The sequence below is a fragment of the Pleurodeles waltl genome, chromosome 1_1, assembly GCF_031143425.1.
Source record: "Pleurodeles waltl isolate 20211129_DDA chromosome 1_1, aPleWal1.hap1.20221129, whole genome shotgun sequence".
NCBI classification, from domain to species: Eukaryota; Metazoa; Chordata; class Amphibia; order Caudata; family Salamandridae; genus Pleurodeles; species Pleurodeles waltl.
In genome coordinates this window covers 431,064,518-431,082,404 of record NC_090436.1, presented here as the reverse complement: position 1 = coordinate 431,082,404, position 17,887 = coordinate 431,064,518, and the positions used below count along the sequence as shown (strand labels likewise).

Sequence of the window (17,887 nt, the reverse complement as noted above, 5' to 3'; positions counted from 1 at the left end):
ACCAGAATATTTTAGTGAGAATAATGACTGACATAAACATAGCGTCCTAAATAATGTGTACAATAATGTTGCCCCATTCGAGATAAGAGAAAATTTATACCAAAAGGGACAATGTTACATCAACGTTGGAAGCTTAACTGTGGTGGTAAGTGTTAGGAAAAATTCAGGGTGCTCATCGCATAGTGAGACAGCATGTTTCTGATTCTATCCTTAGCTTGCGTTAGGGCGCCCTTGTGCCTAGACTGCACTAGCATTTTCACAATTGCAATCACCTAAAGCGATCCTCTGAGACTTTAGCAGAGCGTCAGTGAGAAACAGTGGCGGCTATAGCACAGAGATTTGCTTCAGAGAAGAGATGTCAAAAGAGTGGATCTTTTTGTCATTCCAAAGGGTGTGGCTCAGCCTTATGAATATCCCTTTCCAAGATGGTGGTCTGAGCAGAGATTACTGCCTAGACTTTTGAATTCAAGATTGGGTTAAGTCTTTTCCTGGAATGTCAGTTCTTTTTTAACCATGTATAATGAGAAATTAACAAATGATGGATGTATCACAAGGTAATCGTTGCCTTACTTTTCCACACCTTCATTGCCCACTTGTCACAATTTTTGACACTGAATTTTGCTCCTCGCAGTCAGATTCCCATTGGATTCTTTCGCAGATTCTTGCCCGACTCTTCTTTCCACACTGTTTTTCATGGAAGTTATGGTCTCGTGTATCTACTTCTGCATTACCATCGTCTTCTATCAAAGCCCACGGCTTGCTGAGGAGGTTTTGTCTGGGTTTTTACACGTGACACATGTCATTTGTACTATTCAGTACAGGACAGCACCATGGCTACTGGGAGGAAACAAAATCAGACACGTGTTTTTCAAATTCTTCAGTTTATGTCATTTAAGAGGTAGTCTTTACTGACAATAATGCCATGTGTATATTTTTTCTATCTAGAAAGAAATAAATAGTCAATAAATAATTCAGATTCCAGAGCTTTAAAAATGAATTTTAATTAAATATGTCACGAATACGCACAGTATGTGTATTTTTTCTAAACAGGATTTTCGTTCCTGTCTTTTTCAAATAAAGCATTGTTACTAAATATAACATTCATGTAATGTTTAGTATAACAAGGTATTCACCGTGGAGGAATAGTTCACATACATTGCCCTTAGGGATAATGGAAGGAAAGCAGCTGAGGGTATAACTTGTAAAAACAAATGTGTTGATCGTGTCAGCATATTTGTTTTGTAATTTGTCTAACCCTGCCTTGCTGTTTTTTTCGTTTCACTTAACTTCATTTAAACACAATCTTGCATTAAATGCAGGGCATTGGGAATGGTGACATGTTATATGCATGCAAGTATTGTTGGGATTCATAATAACTTGAACTTTAATGAATATTGTTGATAATGCGCGCCAATATTTCACTGTGTGCCATGACTTCATATCATCGTACACAGGGCAGCAGTCCTAAAACTTGCAGGCATCTAATACTTTGTAATGAGGTGCCTTTGTCAATTGTGATAATGTTATTCGGAAGCCATTTTAAGCTACCACCCTCATTTTAAACAGCTATTTGCGCTAATGTGTTGTATGATCAGCATTAGCAAATTTTCTATGCAACATGAACAGTTTTACCTCAAATTTTGCTTTTACACTATGATAAGCGGTGTGAGTTTAATCGTATGTGTATTTAATAAAAAGGTATGCACGTGTGTATCATTACGCTAACAATTCAGTACATTTTATGTTGTATCTGATGGCCCTAGGTGACCCAGCTTCCCAAACTTTTCAAGTGCACTTGTGTAGACGTCTGGAATTCAGTGGTGTAACGCAAATTGACGAGCCCTTCCTGCAGAATGTGATGACGACCCCAAGCCTCCCATATCTCATATGTCACAGCCATTGGCCTTGGGCTGAAGGGGCCCCTGAAGGGTTTCAGACCCCCCGTCCCGCCCCTCAGAGGCTGCAGGGGCGTGTGTTACGCCCCTGCTGGAGGTACTGCCGGTGCACAGTGCCGTGCAAATCTAACACGAGGCAGTTAGTTGAGCAGAGAGCGATTATGCATTTTTCTAAACACAAATCGGTTGTCTTATTTTTTCTTGAATACACATTCTAACGTCTGCCAAGTTTTGATATAAGAAGTCGACATAAAAATTGGCTATAATACCGAGCTTGTGAACTAAACGTTATGTTTACCCTACTTATCCTCACCTAAACTGGGCCTGTTTTCATCTCCAATGTTCACTTTGACCTGCAGGGACTCCAAAGTATCACTTTTAACTTCATGCTTCCAAACCTAGTATAGATCAGGTTGATCCCTCTTCCATCATTCCTACGATTTTTAGAGAACTGTTGGCGGCCCAGTCTGAAGTCAAAACTATCTGCTTATCATCCCTCGGGTAAACCCCCTGCCCTTGAAGTACCTACACTTGTCATCGAGAGCCCTTTGTTACAATTATCAGTTTTGAACCTGCTAAATCAAGCTATTACCAAAGATATGCCCAGGATCCAGGGATAAACTTGTAATTCCTGATGGATGTACTGCAACACCTTATAAAATGGCCTATCTCTCAGACTCTTCTTCCACAGTAAGTTAAACAGGATTCTGTGGACGGCATGGTTTTACACATATCAATTATCAACATTCTCTTCTCCGGCTGCCTGCCCAGCTAACTTCAGACTTAGAATATGGAGATAGTAGCCCTACAGAATTTTTCACTCCCCTGAGCTACCCTAACTTTCCTAACGTGATTGATGGACTCTTCCATTCCACGTAACCAACCTTGTAACATTGCCTTCTCTTGAACATCCACAAACAAAGCCTACACTATGTGAAGCCTTGTAAATAAATGCATTCATTCACTCACTGGTTCCAACTAACACATATTCTGACTGTCTGTCCTTATTCAATGACTGCCTATTGTATGAGTCTCATTGTTGACATCTCAGTGGTTAAAAACTCAACAAAGCTGAATTTAGAAAACTACTCCAGACTTTTCACTACTTTACTGACAGCTGGTTCATTAAAATATATTTTATGTGATATCTATGGACAGAAAGCTATGAACCGATGCTCCTACTGACTGCGCATTCGTGGTATGAGACCGATTTAAACATGTGTTATTGCTTTTAACAGGACAAATAGTAGTAGTTGCTGAGAAAGCCTTGGCCCTATGGCACATGATCAGAATATCCAAATCAGTCCTGGGTACCGGTAATTGGCCTGGTGAATTGAGCACAGTGACGTGAGAACTGAAGGGAAATACTTGTGTGAACTTCCTCTTCTGTGGGGTGAGTGGTGTCTATGTTGCTGACTGGTGAGTACTGTTTTTTGTCAATGGAGTGATGAGCTTGAGACGTGCCTCCCTTACAGAGGCCACTCATGAATCAGTTGAACACACTATTCGCTTAAATTTACACAGATTCTGACTTTTTGGATGTAGAGCATTTTTGGCAACCATTTCTCTGAAAATGCTATGTTAGTTCAGGTTATCTCAGGTTTGAAAACTGATTTGTACATCTCAAAATGTTATTTAGAAGCCTTCTTCTTACGACCCTATTTTACTGTTTGTCTTCCATACTGCATTTTCCTTTTCATTACCTGCTTAAAGCTTCCTTTCCTGTGCTTATAGAACAGATAATTTGAGGAAAATTGAATTCGTCTTTTGTTTAGAACCTGTCTGGAGCTGCAACCCTTCTGTTTCTCGGATAGTTCCTTTTGATTTTCATCCCCTTCATCATCACCTCTCCCGTCCACGGCTGGTCCTTTTTCACCAGTAACGAGCTCCTTCTTGTCTCCACAATCAGACTCTAGAAAGGTTGTGCCGCTGGTACCGGGTTTGCTGGACATGTCACCTGGCTGGGGCAGCTGCTCTTTGGTATGGTACACCCCTGGGCTCAGACCAGATGTCTCCTCATCCTCTTGGCAGGGGCTTCTCTTTGCACTTTCTCCATCAGAGCGGCATGCCTCTGGTTTAGCTCTTCTCTTCTGCGAGAGACTGAGGTCAAAGGGCTCTTTCTGGTCAAGACTTCTGAGGATACTAGTTTGTGAGAGTCCAGTTCTTCCAAACACTGTAAAGAAGAAAGTGATAATAACAATAATAGTGATAGTAATAATAATAATAATTATAATAATAACAATAATAGTAATAGTAATAGTAATAGTAATAATAATAATAATAATAATAATGTTAATAGTAATAATAATAATATTAATAGTAATAATAATAATAATAATAATAATAATGATAATAGACACACATCGGTACTCAAGCTGACTTACAAATATCTGCACAGTATAAATATATACACGGGTATGTGGCTAATTGTCCAAATCCCTGAGTAACAAAAGCCGAGTATTGTGAGGAAGCCTGCAGAGCAGCTTGTTGGCTCCTGCAGACTCATTGTCTCCCTGGGAAACAGGGGGTGCAGCCGCTGGCCGCCTTTGTGTGGAGCCTTCATTATCATAGAGGAATAAAAATGGCAGAGAGGTCATGTTGTTAGAGATGAAAAAGTAAATATCATGGAGCAGCACTCTCGAGGGCCAGGAGAGGACAGAGGAACTATGCAGCAAAGAAGGGGCAGCAGTTCCCACTTGGCCAATCACCGGTAGCACAACAGCAATTCATCCCTTTGTGAATAAGAGATAAGAGCCCATTGTTCCTGGCCACAACCACAATCCACCTTGATGTTCACAATTGCATGAATCAGAAAACATAACATACTCAGATGCACTTCTGTGTTCGAATCTTTTAGCTGTGTACGTTTGCACAAATGTAGTTTAATAAGAGCATAAATACTATTTGTCCCGGCAAGTCTCGAAAGATTTAGATTCACGAAATTTAAATTGTGTTTTGGTGGCTACTTGAGTCATGCTTTCCCTCTCTGAAGTGTTGTCGGTCAACTCTTTCACTTCTAAGGATGTGGTTGGTGCTAAGCTACTAAACTGGCGCTGTTTGACTGCAGATCAGTGGTAACGTTCACGCTCATCTAACGGGTCAAGTACAAAATTATGTTGTGAGTTGCTGGCAATGTAAGCATTATTTTCAAGATTTATTTCTTGTGTTTTTTAAAGCAAGGCAACATCCCTTTCTGTGTTAGTTCTTCTTCGGTATTCCCAAATTTCTGAGGTTATTCCATAGTCACGTCACATTGCTTGACCACTTACAGTTTGTCGACTAGGATAACAACCTGTTCATTTGCTTGTCTGCAGTCCCCCCCATACTGTGCTGTACCTAAGCGTGCCTGTTTCCACCGTAATTGCATATTCCTCTGGGGACAACCATGGAGGGTAATTCTGTGTCACAAAATTTCCAGGGGAAACTGTGGGGGAATTGATGTGGGAATCTGGGAATCGCCTGTTTGAGTGAACTAGCGAGTATTCACATGCCAGCCACCATTTCTGGTGTTTGCCTGTCTAGTCTTCACAGCTGGGGACTACTTCAGTGGGGCATAAGGCGACTGCACGCAGCGCAGCCTCTGGTGTGACTAAGGCATGACTAAGGCAGGCCAGTCTGCGCCCGTCCGCACTTGGGCGGCACCAGGACCCCTACCATTTGGAGAAACAGGCGCTACTCGGTGAGTGAAATTAGGCGACTTGCCCCTACCAATGCTAAGGACTGCCGGCATACGCTGGAGAGTCAGCCCATTCCATCTAGGGCAGAGGTCCTCAATCAGGGGGGCCCTGGAGTCCTGGAAAGGGGGTCGCGCATTCCCCCAGCCGAACCTTAAAATGCTCAGCTGAACTTTAATTTGAGTCTCCTGTGCTGCGAAAGCCGCACAGACAGCGAAGGAGAGCCTCATCCCAGGGCGTCTGCTTCCTTAATGAGCTAATCTGCAAATGTAACGGGTACTTGGGTGCAGCTTTAAATGATCGAATCACTCAAAGCTTTGTGAGAACAAAATGTATTATTTTTGAGGGGTAATGCAAAGAGTTAACAACTGCGCTGTGAAGTGCATGCTTTTAATTGTAATTGTATTTCCACAGTGCTTACTTCACCTGGAGGTGTTGAAGGAACAGGTATTAAAAAAAAAAAAAGGTATTGCATAGGCTCTGATGTTACTTAAATCTACATTTTAGAAGCACAGTTTTATCTTAAACCTTTTTGAAGTGGCCTATCTTATACTGTGTGTAATGCAAGTATAAAATAATGCCTTACATATTTACAGTGCTTTCTGTCACAGGCTGTGACCTCATGGCACTAAAAATACACAAATCACTATTCTCAACTGTACTAAGCAAGATTTAGGGGGTCATTCCGACCCTGGCGGTCTCTGACCGCCAGGGCGGAGGGCAGCGGAAGCACCGCCAACAGGCTGGCGGTGCTTCCTGGGCTATTCTGACCGCAGCGGTAAAGCCGCGGTCAGAAAAGGGGAACCGGCGGTTTCCCGCCGGTTTTCCCATGGCCCAGGGAATCCTCCATGGCGGCGCTGCTTGCAGCGCCGCCATGGGGATTCCGACCCCCTTCCCGCCAGCCTGTTTCTGGCGGTTTTCACCGCCAGAACCAGGATGGCGGGAACGGGTGTCGTGGGGCCCCTGGGGGCCCCTGCACTGACCATGCCAGTGGCATGGGCAGTGCAGGGGCCCCCTAACAGGGCCCCACAAAGATTTTCACTGTCTGCTTAGCAGACAGTGAAAATCGCAACGGGTGCCACTGCACCCTTCGCACCCCTGCAACTCCGCCGGCTCCATTCGGAGCCGGCTTCATTGTTGCAGGGGCTTTCCCGCTGGGCCGGCAGGCGCTCTTTTGGAGGGCGCCCGCCGGCCCAGCGGGAAAGTTGGAATGGCCGCCGCGGTCTTTTGACCGCGGGGCGGTCATTCGGCGGTGACCGCATGGCGGGCGGCGACCGCCGCCCGCCGCGGTCAGAATGACCGCCTTAGTTCTGTCACTCTCTGGTTACACACAGACCTCTGCAGTGCATTAATTAATAGAGGTTTCATAATGCACTACAGTGCATTTCCCAATAAGTAACAACTTTCTTTTATTTATTTTTCATTTAAGCTGGCTGTTATTTTATTATAGGTAGCTACCTGACGGTGAAAGACTTAAAAAAAACACGTAGAGAATATTTTGGGTTGATTTATGAGAGGCTTGCGCTGCTGGAGCATCATTTTTTTTTACTCTCCAGCAGCAGAAGCCTCTCAATCATACCTATGAGGTTCCGCAAAGCGACCCTGAGTGGCTTTGAATGGCCTTGTAGATATAGAGTAAGATAAGAATAAGAAGTGCAAGCCTCTGCATTACCTTACTTTGCGTCAAGGAGGCGTTCCATGGCTGTTGTGGTGGGTGTTCCCATGCAACACAGATGGATTTTGATGGTACCCAAGATTTACAAAATCACGTAAACTTGCGCAGTGCCAAAACCTTACTCCTACCCAGAGGAAGCATGAGGAGAAATGTTTTGATTTCTCCTTGTTTTTTTTCTTTCCATGTGTGTTGCAGTCTGCCGCACATATAGAAAGAGGTACAATGCCCCTTCCTGCACAAATACAATCCTGCCGATGTTGGCACTAGGCAACAATTGTGCACCAGCACAGGGGGAAAGGACAGAAATGCACTGTATTTCATAAATACGGTCCATTCCTGCCCTTTTGTATTGGCGTGGAGCAGTGTAGCAAGAAGACTTGCGGCGCTGCCCCACGTCAATTCCTCATAAATGATGACCTTTGTTTTTAGCCACACCCTTGACCACGCCCCCACACTCACTGACCTTTGGTTTGCTAAACATTGTTTAATATTCTTTCCTCACAGTAAAAATTATTTGCTGTGGGAACTGGGGAAGTTTATTATTGTTGATGATGAGGAGTACCAGGTTCTAGAAATTTTTATCAGGAGGGGGTCCTTACACCTAAAAAGTTTGAAGAGGGGGTCCGCCATTAAAAGTTTGAAGACCTCTGATCTAGGGAATGTAGTTGCATGCTTAACTGTTGCTGTCTTGTTAAGCATAAAGCAGAGGTTTTTGACTTCCTGGTAGACCATCAGCCAGATGCTCGATTTCTTTCTGAAACTTGGCTAACTGAATAATCAGCACAGGACATTCTTGCCGCTGTTCGGAATGGGTATGCGATTGTGAGACTCGACAGGTAGACCCAAAAGTGTGAGAAGGGATTGATATCATTTTAAACAAAATTTCCATTGTACTTTTTCAGAGATTAATATTGCGGGCTGTGAGGGAACCTTTTTCACCTTGGCTCTATCAAGTAAATAACCCTAGTGGGGTTTCTGATTTATCGACCACAGGATTTGGCTTCAAACTTTGTTACTGCTTTGGCAGATACTTTGCCTCCTCTTTTGTTGCACTATACCCTCTTTCTAGTTTTGTGTGATCATAATCTTCTTTTTGAAAATGTTACTTGCAAGTCATCTGCCACTCTTGGAGAGATGTTAGAGGCTCTTGTAGAGAATGTAGAGGCCAGTGTGTCAAACTGCTACATGCTCCTACGCTCAATATGGACCATACACTGGATCCAATCTTTTCTATTTTCACAGGAGTGGTAGTGGCTCCTCATATCCCTTTTATTTGGTTGGACCACTGTGCCATACCCTTTCAGATCCTCTTGCCTACTCTCACATCGATTGCAAGTACACATAGACAGAATAAGTCACCAAAATGGATGAAGGTCACCCCCACCACCTTTACAGAGGCTTTGGTGTTAAACCGTCCAATTTTAAGTGATGGTGTAGAACCGGCTAACATTCAACTGAAAATTGGATTACAGATACGGTCGATCACATTGCACCACTGATGAATTGTACAGCTAAACGTCTCAAACCCTCAGTTGAATGGTTTAAAGATAAGATCTGTATGCAAAAAAAGACATGTAAACATCTTGAGCGATGCTTGCGCCGAAACATCGATGACCCGGATGAAGCTATCTATCGCAAAGCACTGAAAGATTATCACAAACAGGTTAGAACCACGCACAGCCATTTCTATGCTAACTGGATCGAGCAAGCGCAGAACTCCTCGCAGAAGTTATTTACCATTGTAAAATCGCTATCCTCTTTGGATCGGGTTTCCACGACCATTGCTCCATCTATGGAGGGGTGAAAGGTGATCTCTCACTTCTTTCGGATAAGGGCTCCAGCATTTATGGTTCCTTCCCGAAGGAGGTTAGAGATGTCCCATGCCTTCAAGCCTGGTTTAAACCACTGGAGGCAAAGACAGGACTCTCCAGTTTGAATACCCTAACCACAGATGAGCTGCATGCCCTGATGGTTAGGGTGAAATCAGGCTCTCCAAATGGCCCACCCTCGCCTATGATTTTGGGACGAGGGAGGGAGGCAATCCTACCTGGATTGTGTGACCTGCTCAATTTATCTTTTATATCAAAGCAAGTGCCTCTGAGGTTGAAGCAGGCCCTTGTCGTGCTACTACCTTAGACCCTGCAAAGCCGGAAAACCTGAGACCTATCTCTCTGCTTCCAGTCTTTGCCAAAGTGGCCAGGAAACATGTAAATGAATAGCAGATGAATTTTATGGAGGCTGAGGATCTACTGCATGAGACCCAATGGGGCTTCCACTCACAGTTTAGCACGGAATCAGCACTACTGTTAGCATCCAAATCCCTGAGACAAATAGCTGATGGGGCAACACTGCTGCATTGATCATGCTAGACCTAAGTGCAGCTTTCAACACAGTATCCCATGGCCTTTTGTTGGAATGGCTATCAAACTATGGTGTCTGGGAGATGGCTCTGTGCTGGATAACTTAGCTTCATCCAGAATCGCACTTTTCAGGTGGTTCAATATCCTTTTTCTGCTGAGGCTGTTTTACTGCATCAGGGGGTGCCTCAAGGCTCTGCTCTGAGCCCAACATTGTTCAATTTTCATATGTGCCCTCTTGCGGATGTCATCGAACATCACAGCTTAAACAATTTGTCATACGCCGATGACACGCAGCTTATTATTTCCTTGTCTCAGGACAAGGGAGCTTCTGCAGCTCAGTTGAGCTCTTGTCTGGCCGACTTAGTGGAGTGGGTAGACCAGAGCGGCCTCAAGCTAAATACCAGAAAAACTGATGTTTTCTTAGTAGGGAAACAACCATCTATTGGGTCCTCTGCTTGGTGGCGTGATGTACTTGGGCCAGTACCGACTCCCAAGTCGAAAGTGAAGAACTTCTGCATCTGGTTTAATGCCAATCTATCATTTGATAGTCAGATTTCCTACCTGGCAGGAAAGTGTTTTGGAATCTTGAAAATTCTGAGTAAAATAATGGGCTTTCTCCCAGAGAGTGCCAGAAAATCAGACACAGGTCATGTTAAGGCTAGACTACTGTAATGTATTGTATTTAAGAGTCTCGCAAGGTAGACTGGCAAAACTCCAGAGAGTGCAGAATGTATCAGCATGGTTGCTGCTCAATATCCAGAAGTGGGCGTCCATTGGGTCAGCTCTTGCTAAACTACATTAGCTTCCTGTGAGGAAGAGATTTTCCTTTACAGCGTTGTGTCTCTGCCACAAAATTCTGAATAGGGGGGGGACCCCAATACTTACATACCCTGGTAGAGTCATATCGACCAAGCAAAGGTCTCAGATTCGCTGAGGCCTCGCTCACCGCCGTTTCCAGTGTAAAACAAGCATTTGCAATACAAATGGTCTCGCGTTAGCTTGAGCTCGAGCAATTAGCATTGTAAACTACTAACCGGAATTTTCTTGCCACATAAATTGAAAATGAAAATAAAACAGTTTCACATAACTAACTGGACTTTTCTTGTCATATAAACTGAAAAGTAAAAGTTTCACATAAGTGAGCTGTCGTCCGCCATCAGTGCAAAGAAGACACACAAACGCAAATAACAGTTCACTCGTAGTGAAACCTATCAGCAAAAGTGTAAATTTGCATAACCGGCAAAAGTGCAATTACCTATGTAACAGGGTCGATGTCATGCAAAGCGCTCGACTTCTGCCAAACGAGATCGCGTCGCGAAAAAAGAGAAAAAGTAGTCCACAAACCGGACAGAAAACATCGAGCTGTGCTCGAGGAGGGCTAACCACCGGAAAAGGCATGACGTATGCATGCCTTCCACTAATGAAAGCAAGCAGATTTTAACAGGCAAGCCCACGAACCAATGAAAGACACTGACGTGACAAGTTCATGGTTTGAAGTCCAAAGAAGATAACAACACGAACGGAGCGCTTTGCGCTCGCCCGTAAAAAGCCTGCATCAGCGGATGCGCCCGTTGACTTTCTGCCCCTAAATTGTGGAATACTTTGCCTTTAGATTTGAGACAGGAAGGAGCTTTTCGTTAAGAAACTTAAGACCTGTAGGGCTGATCAAGCTTGATATTTAAGGGTCTGTATCTGAGACTGTACTCATAGCGTGGGCACACTCCAGATAGAGTAATCATGAGCTTTATAAATCATTTTATTATTAATATTTATTATTGGTGCAGTATTCCTGGTATTCCTGTTTTCACAAGTAATACCTTATTTTTGAAGCTAACTCATGGTACAACTCAGAATCTAAGATTCTCCACTTCCAACCCTCAGTCTAACTGGTCAAACGAATATCAGTATCTCGTGGGCGAGGGATAAGGGGCCTTTTACAGGCTACTTGAGATGAGTCTCAAAATATAACAGTGCTGTGGAAATTATTTATTTTCATGCTGGCAGCCAGTAGAACATTTTTATGTGAGCCAAACAAAACAGATAAACTGCTGTCAAAAGGGCCTAGGTCCAGCAATAACTGCTCCTGGGTTCATAACATAACAACAACAATTCTATAAGCGGACATGCCCCACTTAAGTAGTCCCCAACTGTGAAGACTAGACAGGCAAACACCGGAAATGGCGGCTGGTGCGTGAATACTCGCTCGTTCCCCCACAGTTTCCCCTGGATATTTTGTGACACAGAATTACCCTCCATGGTTGTCCCTGGCATGAGGTAGCCCTACTGCCTTATGTATATATCACATGAGATTTTCTAACCTGTATACGTGTCACTAGCAAAAAGCAACTGCAACAGCTCTGTATCTTCACTGCCTTGACCAAATTGCACACTTGCGTAAGGGTGTGCTACAGGCACTATCTTGTGCAGTAACGCTGATAGTAATGATTCAGGATCGAGTGGGCTCCTCGCCCATAATTTTGGCTATTCTTTCATTATACTGTATAGCTTTACATGTAAGTCAGTGTTCCAGTGATGATTTCAAATGATGATTTGAAACGTATAAAGTGAGCAAACATCCCAGAAAGGGGTCTCCTATCACTATTCAATTAATTGTACGCCATTGTGAAAACCATGCTTCGATGGTAGTCGTGATCAACTCAACTGACGCTATTTTATTATTATGTTGTTATGTCACGATATGCGATCTCACCCCACCCTAGGCTATGAAAAGGCAGGCTATGCTATTTTGGGTTATGTTACGCTGAAGCACTGAATGAGCAATATCCTCTAAGTAGACAGTTGCAGCACACCTCCCTGAGTCACATACATTACCAAAGAAGATGCTGACTGCTAGAGTGCGACAGCAGAAGGAAACCAATTTTTAGATTTTAATGTTAGCTCCTGGGATAATTGGTTGCAGCAGGCTGCACCAGAGGCAGAACATCTTCCACTGCCAGCCTACTCTATTTCCGTTATAAGAGCTTCCATTGATTTTCCCATAAAAGAAGCAGTGGGCAGTTTCCATTTGTGCTAAGTGGATTATATTCAAATTCGCTCTAGCAATGCTCCTTGCAGTTCTCAATGATGTTCATGCCTCCGCTTCTCAAAGCTTTTTCTGTGATCATTTGTAACATACACACGTCTGAGATGTGAATTACACCTGAATACCCAGGCCGGCTCACACATTATTTTCTAGAAGCAGTTGTGTCCTACTCCAGACTTGGACATGAATTACCCATGAACTTTGAAAAACAAGGCATGCTTATTCATGAAAAAAATATTTCTTCAACACATCAGTGAGTGTGTAAGTATATCCTGCACCCTAGGACTGGGGTACGTCTCATCAGCTACAAACAAAAAAGCTTTGTTAATGTGGTTTTCGCTACTGCCTGCTGTTGTGAAGTCTGAATAAAGTGTTGTATTGAAAACCAGTTTATTTGGGAGTTTTCATGCATGTTTGACCCTTTTGGCTTAACAGCCCCGCTTCTGAAATTGCAACATTCACTGGTATAACTAATAAGCATTAACAAAGCCAATAAGCCACACATTTTGATTTTGCCAATGCTTTTTGCTAATGCTATCCAGCATCAGCAGCAATAGTGAATAAAAAATTAAATAAGCCCCAGCTTGATGATGTACACATGCGCATAATCACCTCATATTCTTATGCAAGTGCCATAACCCATTGACAGCCACAGATTGGTGATGTATGTAAATACTTACCTCACTACACATTCATGCACATATGGCATGACACAACAGGCATTCTGACTTATGGCTAATGCCTCACAAGCTTTTCACACATGCGTCATCGTGCAAGCATGCATATACACCATGACACTGCTGCCATTATTTTTTTTAATTTCCTATTGGTGGATGCCCATCTCACATATGCCCAATTTACTAACAGTGGATGCCTATCTTGTAGTGGTAAATTAAAAGTGTGTGAACGTGCTTTTAAAGAAAGGAGTGACCTGGTAGTAAAGTGCAGCTGCTGGGTCCTCCTAAAAAGTAAAAAAATAAATAACTTACAAGAAAAGGGACGCAGAGGGGCTGGGGAGTTATAGAGGATCAGAGGAGTTTGACAGGAGCAAGTCAATGCCAACAAGCGACAATGAGCAGGGACAGGTTGAGTAGCAATGGAGGAGCAGGGTGGTTTAATAAAAAAAACTGTGGAGGAAGCAATGGGCTAGCAGGGGAGTGGGAGAGTGGCACGGAGAGTACAAGGAGCAGGTGTGAAGGGGGAAGCAGTACATAGGGGAATGGTGGATAGGAGGTAGAGCAAGAAAACACATTCACTCCCATGGATTGTTAAAAGCAAAAGAAAAAAGTAGTTCTCTCAGTGGAAGCAGTTGAAGTATACAAGTCCTCAGTCAAAATGATGGTAAAGAAGCTATGCTCCAAAGGAGGGACAAAAACAAGAAGATAAAGGAAAGTCATCGGAAAAAAAGCAAGCAAATGGGATTGACAAGAAATACAACCAATTAGAAGCAATGGGTTTGACTCAAGGGCCAGTGTCACTACTGGTATTGTGCACAATAAGCTTTTAGACATCAGACAGCTAAAGCCTACACAAGACCTAAAAATGAATAGTCACCTTGGGCCTGATCTATGAAAGGATTTTACCCATTCTCTGTCTATGGACATATGCTTGGATATATAAGAACCTTTGCTTCGGGACTATGAAAATATACTTTCTGTTGAGAGTTCGCTCTCCTGCCTGTCTCTACTTCTCTTGTTATTTCTTTGCTTTCTGTACCTCTGAAAAGCTAACCTTGCTTTATCACCATGCTGTGTATATCACTCTGGTTTCATGTACATGCTTAGTCTAAAGGTTTAAAGCTTCACTAGTAGCTCCTGACATATTTCAATTTATTATTGTTATTATTTTTATTTAATGCATTTATTTATTTCAATATTCTTTTAATTAAATACAATTAATTAAAATGTGATTTTTTTCCCCTCTTAGTATCATTTGTGCTGAGTTTGTCACAAGCTTTTAGGCAAGATATGAGTTTTTTATTTAAGATTTAAATTTCCTAGAAATAAATTATCATTTATTTACAATATATGATATTCAATTGTTATTTTGTATATTACAATTCAACATTTAGAAATGTTTAATAACAAAAATAATAATATTACAAATAAAATGAATATAAATAAATGTTATTTCATTTAATTCGTTTTCTATGTTTCTCTGTGTCTTAGTGGCTCTATGGGAGTCTGAGTACCAGTGGTTGGCTATGTGTGATTCTTGACTTATTCCAAGACAGACTAAAGTCTTCAAAATGTGATGGAGGTAATGCCTGAACTAATCTCAGCCATTGGTATCTCCACCACATCCCAGCCCATTGTTATTTTGCACCCCATGCCACCTCATTTTGGACCCACCCATATGCAAATCAGTCTTGACCCTGATCCAGTAGAAACAGTCCAGTTCGAACTACCAGGCCAGGTCCTCCTTGAACCAGAATACAAGCTACCTGGACCAGTTTTGCCCTAGTTAGGGCTCATCAGCCAGCCACGAAAGGGCTGAAGTACAATTAAGACTGTCTCTTCAGAGGTACCATGGCAGAAGATTTAAATGCCTATATTGTGAAATGCAATTGTCTTACACTTTTGTGGGTGTGTTTTGTATTGGCATGTCCCTCCCTAAATTCTGCATTCAATATCCTTAAACCCACTCATTTTGTAGTAATTATTCACCATTGTCGCACCACTCCCCCTTGTCCCTCCCACATTTCTTACTAAACCCCACAGTTACTTGTGCAGCTATCTCTGCAGCAGGGCAGAGTTCTCCGTACATAAAAGACAGATGTGGAGACAGAGAGCTCCAGCTGGAGGTTTGTTAATTACATTTTAGAATACATAAAGTAGTACTAATGTATGCGCTCCAAAAATCTTTTGTAAATAGGCCCTTCAGTATGTAGGTCCATTCCAGTTTGCAGTTGGCAAGAAAGTTCTTCTTTAAATCCCTCAATTTATTAAGATAACTGTTCCTCCCAGTATGGAGAAAAGTCCATATTCGAAAAGTCTTTTACAGTCAGTCCACTTTTGTAAAATGTATTTGAAACTAACAATACGAGCACTGTCAGCCCACAGTAACTTACATTCTCATTGCTTACTTATGTAAAGCTTCTTAATTATGTCCTAAGAATCTATAGCTTACCAGAATCATTGAGCAAACATCTTAGCTATAAATATACTTAGTTATGCATACCTTAATCTTAATCTTAAATAGGCATGGTCTGCAGTTTAAATTACCTATCTCAAGCTGAACAGCCACTTAAATGGCTTTCTAAGTGCCTTGACCCTACCAATGAACATCATCTTTCATAAATCAAGTGGGTGAGGGGACCAAAAAAACTTGCACAATTAAACACCTCAAGTTTACATGTCTCTAACAGCTCATAATTAGTGAACTACAGGTTACTGGATTAATTTTTATCAAAATAATAAGGTAGATCCTCTTCCTCACAGGGATTTGTATATTCACTGTACAAAGTAGTTATTGTTAGACTTTAAAGTTGGTCCAAAGCCAGTCCGCTTAAATGAAGGAATTGGCATTACCACCTCTTTGCGTGTCAGGGAGGATGTGTTCACAGTGTGCATAGGTTGAGTCTGGTGCAAGCAACAATGCCTTCAACTGGCTGATTGGTGGTGTGCCTGTAAGCAGAGGAGCCCATAATGAGAACACTGGACACTTCTATTGGTCCTGTAGTGTCACAGCTATTATTACTGTGCCACCATAAGTTTAATCACGGCAGAGCCATCTCTACCATGATTTAACCCCTCTGACAGCCCTGTGGAGTAAGGGCCAACAGAGGTAGACTTGTAATTCTGCCCACCTGATTTAGAGGTCCTTTTTCACTGCCCGTCACTGCCAGGAAAAGTCTGGCACTATGGGACAGAGAAAACTACTAAATGCAGCCTTTGCCACGGAAGAAGCCTCCTATGGCGAGGTGAGCATTTTCTTTTTTTGCTTTCAAAAAGAAAATCCCAGTTGTGGATTTTCTTTTTGAAAATAAAAAAGAAAACTGTTGGTGCAGGACTCCGCATTTGATGTAGCCCTGCACCAAAGTGCGAAGGGCACTGACAGGAACCACCATGATGGCGGTGCCTGCTGATACTTTAGAAATGACTGCCAGCTCGGTGGTCATTTCCAAATTAGGCAGGTAGCATCTCTGTTCTCGAGTAATTTACTCCATCGCCCTGACGGAGTAACGGACTGCCTACCTACATTTAAATAGTGTCCTAAGTGAGTAAACTTGTGCAGTGACACATTAAGCCACATGTGGGAGTGCACTGTATCATCTGATGAATGTAAGAAATAATTTATTTGGAGTACTAAGTACACATATTTCAGGAAAATAGCAGATTGCTTAGCTTGTGAAGGGCCTTATACGTATGGGATGCCTCTCAAACATGCAGACAGTTAGATAGGTGTGTGTGTTTAGGGATTGATGAGGTCTCTTGAAAGTAATACTTAATATATTAGAAAGAATCAGACAAGTGTTTGTGAGCCTGACTGTAAAACCTGAGTTTTCATCAAAGGTACTGGAACAGGAATAAGAGGATTAGCTATAACAATCTCTTACTTACAGGGATGTAGTAAAAGTGTTTTGGCTGGCTGTCTTGACTCTGCATGACTGTAGAATTGGAGGATATGCTGCAGTTATTCCCCGAGTGAGGGATGGACGTCACTAGCTCTTTGACTGACATGGAATGATCCTCCATGGGCAGAGTCTGGTATAGGTGATTGCAGGGCATGGGGTGTGTCTACTAGATATCAGAATGTTCCAGCATGATCTGAAATGGAGACAGAGAGGAGCTTCTAAACAGGAACAGACCAAGGGTATTGGCATTAGGGTCTGCCTCCTACTTGAAGGGAGATTCCTTACAGGTGCCACAGCCTCAGAGAAAGACAAAAAAACTCACAACACAAGGGATGGACAGACCAAATCTAGGATGACTCAAGACACTAGCAGGCAGCTTCTGTTTCCGATTCACAGTCATCTCTGCAGCTTAGGGCAGAGCTGCAGTTGAAAAGCTCCATCTGGAACCAGGATACAACACATTTCTGCAAGACAACATGTGGGTGATGCTTTGTATGTCACCTTTATAGGACCAACAACCAGGGGATGAAATGGGGCACATGGGCAAATGTGGGAGCCCACTGTATGATCTAGGAGATGGGCCATGCTTTAAACCTCACACAAAGGCACATAGAGGGGTAGTTACAAATTGCACTTTGTGATAGGTACTACAAAATGATAAACA

The 17,887-nt window shown here is 42.6% G+C and overlaps 1 protein-coding gene across 1 annotated transcript in view; it reads right to left on the bottom strand.

Moving 5' to 3' along the window:
* Positions 1 to 982: 982 nt before the first annotated feature.
* Positions 983 to 17,887, bottom strand: part of ZNF366 (zinc finger protein 366) — a 132,567-nt gene continuing 115,662 nt past the window's right edge. The window contains exon 5 of the mRNA XM_069224123.1: positions 983 to 4,068. Coding sequence (XP_069080224.1) covers positions 3,554 to 4,068 — 515 coding nt within the window. The 3' untranslated portion in view covers positions 983 to 3,553. The remainder of the gene's footprint in view (positions 4,069 to 17,887) is intronic.